Source organism: Euprymna scolopes, chromosome 6 (assembly GCF_053919585.1).
Source record: "Euprymna scolopes isolate OS-2025 chromosome 6, ASM5391958v1, whole genome shotgun sequence".
Taxonomy (NCBI): domain Eukaryota; kingdom Metazoa; phylum Mollusca; class Cephalopoda; order Sepiida; family Sepiolidae; genus Euprymna; species Euprymna scolopes.
In genome coordinates, this window is record NC_136487.1 from 108,777,179 (window position 1) to 108,794,548 (window position 17,370).

Sequence of the window (17,370 nt, forward strand, 5' to 3'; positions counted from 1 at the left end):
TGGCACGTGATTTGTAAAGTTATAGTAATTCATAGTAAAAAATAAAATCCAAGTTTCACACTTACTTTAAACAAGATTTTCTAATTTCTGTATTGTATTCATGTCTATTTGAGACAATACATTAATTAATAACTAATATGTGACCATAATTTATAAATTGTTATTTGTAACTTTGTAACACGAGGCTTATAATGCACATTTCTGAAAAATAGTTTATTTTCAATGGTTTCAGGTTTTTCTTTGGCATTTTTTAAAAATAGTTTATTAAACGAAGTAATAAATCATATCTTTGTTTGAATATGATTATTAAAACAAATTATATTTGTATCTATATGATGAATTGTTTTTTAGATTAACACTGAACAATTTATAGATATCTTTTCCTGAAAAAGAAATGTGAGAATTCCCTGTTTATATTCATTATTTAAACTAATGTTCCAAAAAATTTCCAAAAGATGTTTTGTTGCCCAAGTCTTTACTTTTACAAATTTTCAAAATGAAAGCTTTTAAATACACATTCTTAATATTCAAATAATTTGTTTTTAATAAGTTATATAGAATATTTACATAATTGAAAATACTTTTAAAGTTTATATGGACTCATTTGCACACTAGATATAAAATTAAATATGCAAAAATTTACATCTTTAGCATATTTTCATCAAGTTAGATTGGAAATATTAAACTTGAAAATAATTTTTCTAAATATGCTAATGTGCAAAGTTGAATTTTTATTTTCATTCATGTAAAAATAATTTCTACTAAAAATAAAATTAAGTAAAAAAAAAAAAAAATTTTTTTAATGTGATTTGTACTAAAACTACATTTCTTTTCTAATTTATAGACTTTGGTTTTGTTCAATCACTAATTCAAAACTTTTTCTTCCATTCAGTTTGGAATGTTTGAAACAATGACCACAGCTTTCGTGGATGAATTCCCAGAATATTTCCGCAATAGGAAAATGTTATTTACAGCTGTAATTTGCCTAATTGAATTCTTGCTTGGAATTCCATTTATTACACAGGTAAATTGCATGATATTTTTTTGATATTCATTGCCACCAAAAACAGAAAACAGTGAACATTACAATATACATTAATGTTTTAATAATACAAATCATATTCAGTGTCAAATGTTTTACATGCTGGCATGTATTTCTTTATATACAAATTTCTATTAATTACTAGCTGGTAATAAAATTTATCTCTGATCATTCTGGAAAGCAAAGTTATTTATTTATTTATTTATTTATTTTTTTTTTTTGACAATTGTCTACATCAATGTTCATTATTATTAATTTTAATGATATAAACTTTGTTTCTTCAGGGCGGAATCTACTTGCTGCAGGTTGTCGACTGGTATTGTTCTACCTTCTCTTTGATGATCTTGTCTTTGACTGAATGTGTGGTGATTTCTTGGATTTATGGTAAGTATCTTCAAGTGTACCATTCTTCATTATCCTAAGTTAGTTAATCTCTTAAAATTGCTTCATTTGAAAGCCATTACAATCAAATTTATGTTAGCACTTTTCACAGGAGAAATCATTCTTGATGAATTTTTTCTCTCATTATTTTATGGAAAATCAACCTTGTTTTGATTTTGACGCAGATTCATTTTGATTCAGCCTTTTTCACCTGTTTACATATTTTTGCTTCAGCAAAAGTCTGTTTTAGTTAGTTCAAAAACTGTACCAGTCCCAATTAAAGACTAAAATACAGTCATAAACAATGCCACAAGACTACACCAACAAAAAACACAATTTGTGATTTAAAAAAAAGTCAAAATTCCAAATGAAAAGTTGCAAAAGTAATAAGTATATCCAAAGTCAAAACTTTTTTCTGAGTGTCATCTGACAAGAAAGGTCAGAGTATCTTTTTAATTGTATACTTCAACAAAAATCCGAATCACTTCAGAAAACATAACCTTCACCAGACTATCTATACAATAGGAATCAAACTTTTTTTTTTTATCCTGTTAGATAAAATTTCGGTTTTAGTTTGCAAAGTCTATTTTATTCAGTTCAAACTTGATTCAACTTTCTCCATTTGAACCGTTTTACATTTTAAAATGCAAATTTCTGGATACCTTTTCCTAAAAAGCACCATACTGGAAATTAATATTTACAAAAAGACGCCATTATTAAATAAATTGTCATTCAAATTTTATTTTTGGTAAGTAGAGATTAAAATGATCAATTTGTCACATCAAATTAATTTTAGTTATATTTTTAAATAAATTTATTTTTAAAAAAGTCATGTAATATATTTAATATCATTAATAAATGAAACAAGGTTTTAATTGATAAAAATGAAAAAAAAACGAAAACACTTTTTAATGGAAAAATAAAATTATTCAAACACATGGTGCATGTGAAAAAATATGCATTTTTCTTTTAATCATAATTTTATATTTTGTTTTATTCAAGGAATTTATTTAGGCACGTGTACAAAATATGAACCAAACTGTTTTTTCTGGTACTAGCGCAGTTTGTGACCCATGCAAAAATGCTCTTTTCCTTGGTATCGTTTTGTTTACACAAACAGCTGAAAGATATTGAATGAAAACATCCTGACCACAAACTCTTATGTGCTGGTGTTAAATCCCGTCTAAAAAAGTGGTTAGAATAAATTTTTACTTTCTTTCCAACTCGATGATGACTTTTAAAGGTTTGCATTAACTTGGTTAGTCATACATTTTATCCGACGCTGAAACAGAACATTGCCACTGGCACATTTATATTCAGCAAAGAAGTAGTTTTTTAAATTCACAACAAATAATTGTTACGAAAACGAAGAAATAATTTATTAAAAAAAAAAAACAACAAATAATTTAAAGAATGTAGCATAAAAAAATAATTTTTTTCAAACACTTCGAGGCAAACAAGTAATTTTTAATTCATAACAAGTGGTTGTTACCAAAGGCAAGAAATAAATAAAAAAAACAAACAAATAATTTAAAGAATTCAACAAAAGGAAAAAAAAATGTTCACATGGGATAATTTGTCCTGTATATGAGATAAAAATATATAAAAATTTGGAATAGCGTTTTACTTTTCTGCCGACATGTGATACGCTTCTCTGCATATGGCTTCATCAACATGAGACCATTTCATGTCACCTTACTGATCCAGAGACATATTTTACTCTTCTTTTGATTTGGGACCAGTAGGCCTCTATGTTGTTTGTACAGACACCAGTCATTGGGTCCACAGCATTTCGTGAGTGCTGATAGCCCAATTGGGCGAGCTTTCTGTAACGCCTCCACTCATCCATATATATATAGTGCTACCCGGGGCTACACATTCCATAATGGCCGTTTCTAGGTTCTGGACGACTGGTCAGATATTTGTTGCAAATACCCGACTTTATCAGTTTGGTCATAGAACCCTATGACTCACTGCTGTCAAACTAATCTCCCCACTTTGTTTTTTCTTTTAAATAGACTTGCGTTCACCTGAACTACGTGCCCAGGTCTGCCCAATAACCTTGTCTTGTCTCATTTTAAAACTGCATATATCCCAGCAAAACTTATACCACTGTACCGTTGAAGTCCTTGTAATTCCATTTAAACCAGCCGAACTAGTCACAGACACTTGACAAACAAAATGAAACATTACCTGTAATGTTGCTTCCAGCATCAACTTGGAGTGCTCCAAAAAAATGCACCATGTCTTTGAAGGTATTCTCCTCTTGCATTTACAGCATCTCCAACAGACCTTGCTATTTTGGAAAGATGAACATGTCTGAATTGACGTGGCATGTTCACAAGAACACAACAAAATGTTTTGCCTGTGCATAGAGTAACACATTATTTTCCGTAAAATTTTGCAAACGGTCCATTTTTTGAGTGGACATTTTTTTTATAGTTGGGATTCTTTCAAGCGAAACGACAGATGAAATAGATAAGATAGATGAGAAATAGGGAGGGGTGGAAAGGGGGTCAAGAAATTTCCCTTTCTAATCCCTTTTTAGATGAGATTTAACCCCGGTCACGTAAGAGCGTTGTATTATTTTTCTCTGCGATGGTCACAAAATATGTGTTCAATTTAGTAGATTTTAGTAGTAATTAAAAACTGATTCCCAACGATAAGTCATAAAAATATTTTCTTTCAATTTTTTTTTTTTTTGTAATTTGAAAGTCAAGTTTATAATCAATGAGATTCACGTGAAAAAAGAAAGTGTAAATTGTGGAATTTAGAGGAGGAGGGGGGTGTCAATTTCCCAAACATCTGCCAAAATAATAATAATAATGGCAGGGGAGGACTGAAGAAGCCAACATCAAAATGAGGTTGTAAATCGGTTCTAAAAATAGGGTATTGATTTACTAGAACGTTCTGTTAAACTGACGCCCCCCCTCCTTCCAAATCTTGAAATGTTGATTTTTTTTTTTTTCTTTCAATTTTTTTAATAATCTCGTAACTTTATGTCCAATCGATAATAATCTGCAGAAATAGTTGAAAAAAGATGAAAAGGAAAAGAATTTGTAAGGGGAGTGCCGATTATTCAGGTGCACCATAAAAAAAGGTTTGCCATCAGTTGTTGCATTATAGGCACAACCACAGCTATATGTAAAATGTCAGCGTTTTACACAATAACAGCAACATTATCATTTCGTCTGTTTATTTTCTGAGGCAATTTCTATGGATGGATATTGGCGCTATAAATGTTAATTGAAGTAATGTTTGTTTTGCTACCGGATTTTTATATTTACATCGTAAAACAAATAAATTTTTTAACGAACTACACAGACGATAGTTAATAAAATGAAATTAATTTTAACATCTTCTGTTGACACTTTATCTAAAGATAATGTTGCTTACAGGCCTCCGTACTTTTTTGGAAAAAGGAGCCAAAAAATAAAGATCACCCTCTATCATTTTAAAGAACAAAATCAAAACAAATTTTTTTAAGTCGATTTTAGATTTGCAATTTTTATTATATCAAAAGTCATATATTCTATTTTTTTTAATATTGGAAGTCTGTTATAAAAAAAATCTGTTTAAACTTCATATCATGGAATATTTGAATTTAATATCATTTAAAGCTTTTTAAAAATAATTATTTTTTAGAATTCTATTTTTGCTATTTGTGCATAATTTGAACCTGAGAATTGATGTGGGTGGAAATGCACGCGTACGCAATATACCCCCAACCTCTCCATGTTAAGAATGGCTTTCGGAATAGACACCCCTCTCCAACATCCTCATGTTAAGAACCACCATTACCGGAAAAAAAACAAAGAATTTATTAATCTTTTTCTTGAAAAAAAAAAAAGTTTCTTTAATTGTTACACAAAAACCTTTTTTTTTTTAAAAAAAAAGGTAAATTTTTAGATTAGGTCCACCTCCACAATTTTCTTTTAAATGACGACTTTCATAGGTTTTCGACTATGCTGAATACGAAAATCGCATTGAAATTTTGCAGAAATAAGTAGTTATCGCGATATAAATAGTTGTATTATGCACTGTATTCTTTGGTGGACATCTTTTTTACGCACGTGCGCGCGATATAAACAAATCTACTCATCTATGATTGATTTGTTTATCATGCAGTAAAAAAATAAAACAAAAACTTTGTTACGATAGGTTGTTGTTTCTTGGTTTATTTTTTGTTTTGTTTATTTCTTCTGATAAAATTATTATGTTTACAGGTTTCCTTCATTTTTTTTTTTTATTAACAGTGTTTGTTATACTTTCATAATCGGTGGAGCTCAGCGGTTAACGTTGTGTTCCGTGCAGTTACGTCTGGTTCAAATTATGCACAAGTACCCTTTTTTTCTTCTTTTTTTTTTTTTTTGTAATTCAAATAATTATATTACCGAGAATAAAATTATCAAGAGAAAGTATTTTTTTTTAAATAATAATATTAATTTTATTGACAGCTTTAGGTGAAATAAATAACGGGATTATATATATATATATATATATATATATATATATATGAATCATTTTTTAATTATTTAATCTTTTTAGCTTTAAAAAAAATGTTGGAACTTTTATCAACCTCCTTTTTTTGTTAAATTTTCATAACATGAAATATAGGCAGGGTAGAACACCTAAAAAAATATATTTCCTCTAATATATTTAACAAAACTTACCTTTATTATGTAATTTTATTTAATAATTAATAAATATCGAAAATTTCAGGAAAATATGACGATTATTTGATTTTTGCTAGATTTTTACGGCTTAAAAAACGTCACTACATAGGAACGTTGGGTTTTGTATTACTGTACACATAGATTCGAAAAAGTTGTCAAAAAAAAAAACAAATATATAACAAATAAATGTTATTAAAGGCAAGATAAGTTACTTTTCTACCTAACTGGATAATTTTGTAGTGTTTTTATTTAATGTAACATGTTTATTCAGCTCAAAAAACATACAGTGTTTACCGATGTATTGGAAAATACAAAATGGCGCCCGACTCCTCTCTGACACGGTAAGTTTGGGAAAAGGGGTTAAAAATTAAAAAAACTAGACAAAATACTGTTTGAAACTTGCTCAATATATGTTACCGTAACAATAACATAGGCTGACATACATTCAGTGGGTTTTTAACAGTATTTTGTATATTTTTTTTACTTTTAACTCCTTTTCCCAAACTTACGGTGTCAAAGAGAGAGTCCGGCGAATTTTTTACACCCCTAACGCGAAACTGCGAATAAAATATAAAAAAACTCGTAATTTCTCTTTTAAAAGTGGGTTGTTTATTTTCTTTATGAATTATACTTCCAAAATAAACTATTAAAGTTGTTTTAAAAGTAATAGAATTTTTATTTTTTATTTTTAACAGTAATGAAATTAATTGAATTTTACGAACTCAGTATTTTTCAATTTTTAAACTTTAAAAATCTATCAAAATTTTTCTATTGGTTCAATTTTTACGATATTTTCAGGATCAATGTGAAATTTTATGCTCTTTCCAATAAACCGAATATGATATTTTAGACAAAAGTTGTTTTTTTTTTAACCCCCTCCCATTTTCAAGTATCTATTAAAAAGTAAATAATTTACTCACCAAAGTTTTATATATCACAAATTGAAGATAAAAGATCAATAAATAATATATTCAAATTTAAAACAAAAAAGTAGTGTTTTTTTAGAAATTTACCTGTAAAGTCCGAAGTTTAAAACCTTTTTTGAAAAAAGAAAAACACTTTTTTTTTTTTTTTTTAAATGAAACCTTGGTCCTTGCTCCTTTAATTGAAAAAAAGATTAGGGCTTGAATTACCTTTTTCGAGGAGTTATAAGCTGGGAAAGACGGGGTGGAATTATTCAATATTTTTCACGAAATTTCTGACACCTAGTCGGGCGCCAATTTTAATTTTCCAATACATCGGTAAACACTATGTTTTTCGGGCTGAATAAACATGTTACATTAAATAAAAACACTACAAAATTATCCATTAGGTAGAAAAGTAAATTTATTTGTTATATATTTGTTTTTTGACAACTTTTTCGAATCTATGCGTACAGTAATAAAAAACAAATTGAAAAAAAATATTGGCAGTTTATTTGAAGCTTCTTTTGAATGGTAAAAATGTTAGAATGATAAAATTACAGTTACATCGTGTTACATAAAGCGGATGTTAAAACTGTGGCACGTATTGGAGGTATCTATTGTACTATATTTTTGTAACAAAAAAATAAATAAATAATAATAATCATGAAACTTACCATTGGTTTCTTTTCCTGATTTGAACATTTTCTTTCAATTTTTAGCTTCTTAAAAAATTTTCCATTCATTTTTATTCCATTTTCCATTCATTTTCTTCCTACTAAGAAAAAAATATTTTTTTTATTGAAGACTCTTTCTTTTAATATTTATATATCTTTTCCTTAATTTTTAACTTTTCGCTAGCGTTTTAACATTGGCGACCCCCTCCCCAAAAGAATATGCTGACGATAACGCGGTCTATATTCCAAAGTACTAAAAGTTTGATAAAGAAAATATAAAACAATTGTTTGTTTTCGTGTGCACGCATTCAATTCCTAACTTCCTGCTGTTTACGATTAGTTAAAATGCCGAATTACATAATATATGCTAACTACACGTCGGTTGTAGCACGGTCCATAAGTGCAGAAGTAGCAGTGTCAGAAATTTCGTGAAAATAGTGAATAATTTCACCCCATCTTTCCAAGCTTATAACTCCTCGAAAAATGTAATTCAAGCCCTAATTTTTTTTTTCAATTAAAGGAGTAAGGACCAAGGTTTTATTTAAAAAAAAAAACAAAACAAAACAATGTGTTTTTTTTTTTTTAAAAAGGTTTTAAACTTCGGACTTTACAGGTAAATTTCTAAAAAACTGATTTTTTTTTTTGTTTTAAATTTGAATATATTATTTATTGACCTTTTCTCTTCAATTTGTGATATATAAACCTATTAAACATAAATTAATTATTTACTTTTTAATAGACATTTCAAAATGAGAGGCGTAAATTATTCGACCCCCTATCTTTCTAAGCTTATAACTCCTCGAAAAATGTAATTCAAGCCCTAATTTTTTTTTTCAATTAAAGGAGCAAGGACCAAGGTTTCATTAAAAAAAAAAAAAAAAAGACAAAAAGAAAAAATGTGTTCTTATAAAATAAGGTTTTAAACTTCGGACTTTACAGGTAAATTTCTAAAAAACTGATTTTTTTTTTTTGTTTTAAATTTGAATATATTATTTATTGACCTTTTCTCTTCAATTTGTGATATATAAACCTATTAAACATAAATTAATTATTTACTTTTTAATAGACATTTCAAAAGGGGGGGGGCGTGAAAATGGGGGGCGTGAAAATGGGGGGGCGTAAATTTAAAAAAAACGTTTGTCTAAAATATTATATTCGGTTTATTGGAAAGAACATAAAATTTCACATTGACCCTGAAAATATCGTAAAAATAGAATCAATAGAAAAATTTTGATAGATTTTTAAAATTTAAAAATTTAAAAATATTGAGTTTAAAAATTTAAAAATATTGAGTTCGGAAAATTCATTACTGTTTTAAAAAAAAAATAAAAATATTTTTATTACTTTTAAAACAACTGTAATAGTTTATTTTGGAAGTATAATCCATAAAGAAAATAAATAACCCACTTTTAACAGAGAAATTACGAGATTTTTATATTGTATTCGCAGTTTCGTGTTAGGGGTGTCAAAAATTCCTACAAAAATTCTGATACTGCTAGTGCAGAAGTATTTAAAATTACTTACTTTGAACTTTTGATTTTGAAAAAGAAACAAAAAAAAATTAATCGATTTCTTAACGAACAACCTGGTTTTCTTTAAACAAGAGAGGTAACTTAATCTCTAGCATTTGCGAATTCTCTCCCTTGAAATCAAAGATATCTTTTCTTTATTTTTTTTTCGTCTGTTTTAATAATTCTCTGCATATTATTTTAATAATTTCCTAATTTACAGAAATAAAGGTCAGATATGTTACTGTTGGGCAACTTATTCTTTCAAATAATAAAATACGAGGTATGTTTTACCATCCATAGCGATTCGAAAAAGTGGTAAAAAATTAAATTTTGTAGTCATGTCACTAGTAAGGGTGCTGGAGGTAAACGTTTTATCTGGGCTGACGTTATCCGCCTGATAGAACCTTGGATTAACCACTAAGGAGACTGTCCTATCAGCAGGTGCAAAGTACTGGGGCTGCTGTATTGCCATTTGGTGAATGGATTCTGGACTATGCAGCAGCTTCCGGTGGGGCCTCTCGATGCCATATTAGTGGGTAATTGTTACAGCTTAACCTTATCATGTTCTACAAAAAAAAAATTTCCTTGTTTCTTTTTCTCTCTTAGTTTCCCCTCTCTGTCCTGCTCTAAGCAAGTTTGACGACCTAGTCCACAAATTCCAAAATTTTATCATGACAAGTTTCAAGAGAAAATACACGATTAAACCCGGATCTCCAACTTCCAACGTAGACCCCCACTACAATGTCTCCTTCTCCAACATCAGAGGTCTACATTCTAACCTTCCAAAGGTTGAAACCCAATTACAGGAGACTAAACCAGACCTTTTATTTTTAAGCGAAATTGGCATTGAACAGGCTATTTCCCTAGATGAGTTCGTAATTAAAGGATACTCTAACTTAACTTCTAAATCTGACCCCCAAGATCACCATGGAAATGGAATATGTGCTTATATTAAAGATGGCTTTCCATGTGGTAGGAACATCTCCAGAGAAGATCGTAACTTATCTTATATGTGCTTCCGGGTTGCACTAGCTCACACTACTGCATTTATATTTACTCTCTATCGCCCCCACAACAGTGAAGTTACTATCTTTAAAAGCATATCTGAGAAAATTGACCAAGTCCTATCTGCTTATCCTTCAGCTAACATTCACATATGTGGAGACTTCAATGTTCACATATTTATTTTTTATTTTCAGTTATAAATCACTCATGAAAAGAAATACTATTAAAACTTTAAAAATTAAATTTTTTATGCAATAAATGTTTTGATTTTCATATTTTCTTGTTCATTATTTTGTTATATATTTTTGCGTTCTCAGAGACACTTGTTTATATTTGAGGTTCATATAACGGCTGATAGAGAGCATTCAAAGAACATGGGTCGATAACTCATCTCAGACGCCTCATGTCATAGAAGTACCAGTACCCAATTTTTTGTCTCTTCTTCTATTCTATCTATCTATCTATCTATATAAACAAAATGGACTCATTTTTTTCCCCTCAGAGTTTGACCTTAATAGGATTGAAAATCTAAAGATGTTATGCAGATGTACTGTACACAAACTGCATTGCGCTATCTGAGGTGTGTTATAGGCATATTACCTATCCACTATCTCGCTCATCGGAGCTTCCTATATTTTATCTGATGAGAGTTCACTGCCAAATTGTAGCCAATCGATAACATTTATTTGTTATATATTTGTTTTTTGACAACTATTTCAAATCTATGTGTACAGTAATACAAACACGATTATTTTATTATGCTTGTAAATAAATATTCTTAAAATAATTTTTTCTCTACATTTAAAACCGACTGTCTAATTCTTCCTTCATGGATAAGCAAGTAAAGACACCATCCTACAATGTTAAGCTTTGTAAACAAAACTGTACTTTTAAAAATTTTATATAATATTTTTTAATAAATCTGCACAGCATTCGCTTATTTCATTGTTTTTTGTTTAAATTTGTTTCATCTGTTGTTTTTTTTTTTTTTACATGGGAGTTATTACTTATCAAGGCCCGAAGGGCACTCAAGGATAAGAGTTAATGAGTGTATGGTAGTCACCGGGACAATTAATTAATAGTTAATGGTCGAAATGGGGTAGATATGGATTATTGGGTTCAACTTGTTTACATTAAACTTGAAGATGATCATAGTGTAGTCAGTTGGAAAGCAGGCCAGTGCAACAGTTCCACAAACGGGTAGTTCTAGGAAAGAAGCTTTGTTCAAGGAATTTGTTTATATATTTGTTTATATTTTTTGTTTAATAAAAAGTAAGTAATTTTAATTTTTATTTTTTTTTAATAAATTTCTATAAAAATAAAAAATTTAAAATATCTTCGAAAGCAAGTGTGTTATTTATAATTTACTCGGAATTAAAAGATGAAAAAATTGGTGTTGTGTCCAGATAGGTACTTTTGGTCATTTATGATACTGGAGTTTCTTAAGTATTATTGATCCAAAATTTAGTTTTATAGATTTAAAGAATCCTTGGACATCGTCATCGTCAATAATAATAATTATAATAATATTAACATTATTAATATTAATATTGATGATGATGATAATAATATTATTATTAACAACAACAACAATAACAACTACCAAAGATTAAAGATGACCATTTTTATTTTAGTTGTAAAATAAAGAAAAGATAGCAAAAACGTTGGGGGGAAAAAAATGAGGAACACTGACAAAAGGTGAGAGACACACATTCAAAGAAATAGAGCAAGTTGTGTCTTACTGATTAGATTTATAAATAAGGTTGTTTTTTACCTATATATATATATATATATATATATATGTGGGAGCCTTTCCTAGTCTCACACAAAAACATGCGTTCACATCTCAAGCTATATTACTTGTCATATACATTCACGCACACAAACATACGTGCGCACATCCACACACGCACATATATTCACGTTCGCGTATATACACTCACATTCACGTGTATACACACACACATGCTAACGTACACACATGTACTCACACATGCGCACACATACGCACACAAGGACAACGTCACTTCCCCTTTCAAAGGAAATCCACACATGCGCAAAAGACCACCGGAAACAAGTATAAAAGCAAGAGCAATAAGCAGCATCTTCCTTTTTCGAACCAGCTTCCGAGGTGAGTGGTCGGCGCACCAGCCGTCGCCGTTTCGGCAGGCGCGCGCACCTCACGCCACTTGCTACCATGTGGGGCAAAAAGCTAACAGACCGTACCTACACCGTATATGCTTTCTATCTCCATGGCCTGGATTGACTTTTTCTCATTTTCTTTCTCTCTCTATACTACAATAGATTTTCCTCCTCACCAGCTAACAGCGAGAGACGTACACCAAACTGGATTGACTTTCTCTCTTTCTCTCTCTACAACAATAGACTTTCCTTCTCACCAGTAAACAGCGAGAGACGCACGCCAAACTAAACACGTGTAGTACCCTTTTCTTTTCGCTTGTTTCTTCATGAAATAAATTCCAGTTTGTTTAATTCAAGTAAACGCGTTGTTCGTTCCTTCCTCAAAGCAATTCATTTTTCCTATTTTGCACCACCACTACAAATTGGTGACACCTGAACATGAGATGAACACGTATTTCCTTCTATACACTAGACCGCTACAATATATATATATATATATATATATATATATATATTATATATATATATATAGAGAGAAGAGAGAGAGACATAAGAAATTAATCATTTTATATACTGGTCAAAAAAGCTGCTTTGGTGATGCTTTTGGTCTATGGCTTTATTATTTTAGTAAAAGGATAATTTTTTTATTTATTTATTTTTAATTTTTTGAGCCTTCAAGTCATCCTTTATATCATGGTCACTTTTAACCCATAGCTGTTAATTATCATCAGTAGTAATAAAAATAATTCTGCTGAATAGTTTTTGGCGGCCAAGTGATCAACAGACACAGACAAAAATTTTCATTTATTATAGACTTGATGACATATGAATCAGTAAGTCACACTAATTGTTTGTACGGGTCATTTTATCTATTATAATAAAGTTGGTTTCCTATCACACAAAATAAATGCTAAAATATTTATTGTTTTGGGATTGAGTTATGTTTGAAAATAAATCAATTTTATTCCAATTAGTTGTAAATTGCAATTAACTGTTAAAGTATACATTTCTGGAGTTTTTGTTTATCACTCTCTTCCTCTCTTATTTAGTTTGACCTTCCCCCTCCTTCACTTTTATTTTATACTATTTCTAATATAAAGAAAACATAAAAGGATTAGAACAGTCAATTATAAATTAAAGGAAAAAACCTCACAGTTATACAACTATATAGCTATATAGTTGTATAACTGTGAGGTTTTTTCCAAGATACAAAGATAAAAATGGAAGAGCAAACAGAAAAAAACTAAATGTTAATGTGTTTTTTTTTTTACTAGCCTGAGTACCCAGAGTTCCCCGGGTGTTTGGAGGTGTGTGTTGAGCAAAAAAAAAAAAGTTGTAGTAGGCAGGCAGTCAAAATGACGCATTTTAAGCGACGTCCTGAACATGAGGGTTGAATGACTTGCAAAAATGTCAGAAAAAAAATCGACCCTCCCTGTACAAAAGTGCCTAGTTGAGGGTGAAGGAATTAATGTTTTTGGCCACTTTTAGATATTTGTCGTCCGAAGGGTCGAGCTTCAAAATAATACCAATCTTGTGAAAATCCGACACCTCTGGCGGAAGTTTTAGGCAGGCATACAAACATACATACATACATTTAAACAGACAGGTGAGATTTATATTATAGATATTGAATTGGCATTACAAGTTCACTTTTTTTCTTCATTCAGACAATTAATCTGAGCGACTCAAATGATTAACATTTTTTTAGTAAATTGAATTCAAAATATGCTCCATGGCTATTGCTAACATAATCTCAACAACATCATCTTTATCAGAATTAAAAACCTTTGACATTTTTTTTTTAAGCTCACCAATAAATAGCATACTTTGGATCATTTGAACTACTGTTTTCACCTTGAGTATTATTCACATAATGTCTCAGCTGATGTGACCTCCAGCATTCTTCAGGTGTACATTGTTGAACCTGAAAATCGGTTGAAGGTTCACTTCTTTGTGCAGGTGATACTAAGAATACAATTGCAGATTACTTAAGATCCATTCATGGCCAACAGAAAAGTTTGAACCTGACGTGGTATGCATGAGAGGACATGCATACTTCAGTTCTATTTTATAATATTTACTGTACGTTGTAAGTGGAAACAATGTGTCATTCATGGCTCTTTCTTTTTTTTCTATCTCATGAAATCCATGAAACCATATTTAAAAAGTGAATCGTTTGTAATGTTTTGCAGGAACAGATCGTTTTTATGATGACATCGCATTGATGATTGGATCAAAACCATCGGGTTGGTGGAAAATCAGTTGGCGATTTATTACACCATCAATCACATTGGTAAGCAGATTGTTTCATTTCTTGTGTGTTTTATTGTTTCTTTTGATGTAATTATTTAATTTTGTGTCCTTTCATGTCCTATTTCATTTTGTTTCGATTTGTTATTGAATTCTTTCCTTTTTTTTTTTGTTCCCTTTCAATTCTTCCTGCTGTCTATCCTTTCTTTCATTCGTTCTATTTCCTTGTCTATTCTCCATTCTTTCTCACTTTAAATAGTTATTCATTTATGCTCACTTCATTCTTCCAGATTGTATGGCTTTTCAGCATCAGCAAATTAAAAGCAGTTACATATGGTACTTATGAGTACCCAACATGGTCAATTGTATTTGGTTGGGTTCTTGGAATGGTTTCTCTTGTGCCTGTCCCAACTATGGTAATTGTGCAGTTATTCAAGGCCAAAGGAACCTTCATTGAGGTAACTATTTTATTTCTTGTTTTATATTAAACTCAAATTTTCATTTAAAAATGAATTTGCAAAAAGTGGCTTTTCATCTAACACTTGTGACAATTATTTAAGCACCATCATTTGTATTAACCGTATTACATCCCATCATTTGTATTAACCGTATTACATCCCATCATTTGTATTAACCGTATTACATCCCATCATTTGTATTGACCGTATTACATCCCATCATTTGTATTGACCGTATTACATCCCATCATTTGTATTGACCGTATTACATCCCATCATTTGTATTGACCGTATTACATCCCATCATTTGTATTGACCGTATTACATCCCATCATTTGTATTGACCGTATTACATCCCATCATTTGTATTGACCGTATTACATCCCATCATTTGTATTGACCGTATTACATCCCATCATTTGTATTGACCGTATTACATCCCATCATTTGTATTGACCGTATTACATCCCATCATTTGTATTGACCGTATTACATCCCATCATTTGTATTGACCGTATTACATCCCATCATTTGTATTGACCGTATTACATCCCATCATTTGTATTGACCGTATTACATCCCATCATTTGTATTAACCGTATTACATCCTAAAAGCCCTTTATGCCAAATTCGATACAATTCTACTTGATAGTTTGAACCCTGTAGGTGTATATACTGATTATTAATATTCTTACTAGTATTATTGAAGTAGTAACGTCTCAAAGGTATGGCATGGTAGTCTTCTCATGAAAATCAGATCCTATGCTATTACTGGATGCATACTCAACATAATTAAATCCTTAAGTAAAAGAAGAATCCAGGTTGTCCTCAATGGTTGTACGTCAAAACAATATGATATAAATGTGGGTGTACCTCAGGGGTCGATCCTTGGACATTTATTAATCCATGATATTCATAAATGACCTCCCTGATAAAATTGTCTCTGAGATGGGTATATTTGCTGATGACACCATGCTCTATAAGAGACATGAGGGGAAAAGTAATGAACAAGTATCCAATGATAGAAACCCTAAAGAAAGACTTCAGTCTGTGGTTTAATGGAGAGAAAAATGGATGGACAAATTCAATGCTGTCAAGACTAAGCTCCTTTCATTTAATAACTGCAAGAAACCTTCTCAACCATTAATAGCCATGGCTCATGATACATTACCTGAAAGTACTTCATTAAAACTCCTTGTGTGTGTATGTATATATATATATATATATATATAACTACTTCATTTATTCACATAAATTTAATATACGAAAGTATAGATTTATGCGTAAACTTAAAGTATTTACTTCAAAAGTGCTCAATACGTAGGTAGAGCTAGTTAGTAATTTATAAAATATATATGGTGATTAAGCTACACTGAATATTCTGCGTTTCATCCAACTATAGAATTCGTCAGGCTTATGCGCGAATTCTGTCGTTGTTTCTTGTTTTTATATATGTTGAGGATTTCTAGTTGGCCAATCAGCTTTCTAGTATCCACCGCGCCCCTTCCTATCAGCCAATGGGCATGCATTTTATCAAACAAAGGATCTGTTTTAGAACTAGGTTAGTGGTTTTAGGTAGACGTTCTCCTTTTTTTTTTTTTTATACATATAAATATACCTATGTGTACACACATACATGCACATATATATATATATATATACATATATGTGTGTGATCGTTTATGCATATTCATGTTTATTTAATTTATTTATTTGTTTGTTTTCTATTGTTATTGTTAGTTTTAAAGCTATTTTGTATCGCTATCCTAGAGTAAGTTTTATTTTGTGAACACAGTTGTTTGCTATTTCCCGCCTACAGTTTAATAGATTTTGAGGTTCTTTAAAGTAAAGGATAGCAAATTTTTCATGGAGGCATAATTTACATGGGTCGTCTAAATGTCTGCATGTGGTAGCTTGTCTCATTATTTTCCATTCGACTACCGGCAAATGTCCGCTTTCTTTGAATTCCCAGTATTTATTCGCTAGTGTTGTTTTTATACGGTGTTTTTTATTTTTGAATGTGCTTTTGTGGTCATAGTATCGGGTTTTGAAATCTAAGGAAGTCATGCCTATGTAATATTTCTTGTTATTCGGGTATATATATATATATCTATACCTATAAAAGTGAATGTGTCTGTGCGTATGTCTGTGTACATTTCTCTACGCAAAAACCTTGTCAATTTTTAGTCTACAAACTCGAAATTTGATATTCAGGATACTTAGATTTGGGAAAATCGATGTGATTGGTTTTTGGTCATAAATTTGGCGATTAAGGGGTCAAACTTCAACGATTTGACCTTTGAGAACTCTACCAAACTCCTCCCAA

At 30.3% G+C, this 17,370-nt stretch overlaps 1 protein-coding gene across 1 annotated transcript in view; it reads left to right on the top strand.

Moving 5' to 3' along the window:
* LOC145277849 (sodium- and chloride-dependent glycine transporter 2-like) overlaps window positions 1-17,370 on the top strand; it is an 82,929-nt gene that overhangs the window by 57,372 nt on the left and 8,187 nt on the right. Inside the window, exons 10-13 of the mRNA XM_080129793.1 lie at window positions 893-1,024; window positions 1,327-1,426; window positions 14,529-14,629; window positions 14,877-15,044. Coding sequence (XP_079985919.1) covers window positions 893-1,024; window positions 1,327-1,426; window positions 14,529-14,629; window positions 14,877-15,044 — 501 coding nt within the window. The remainder of the gene's footprint in view (window positions 1-892; window positions 1,025-1,326; window positions 1,427-14,528; window positions 14,630-14,876; window positions 15,045-17,370) is intronic.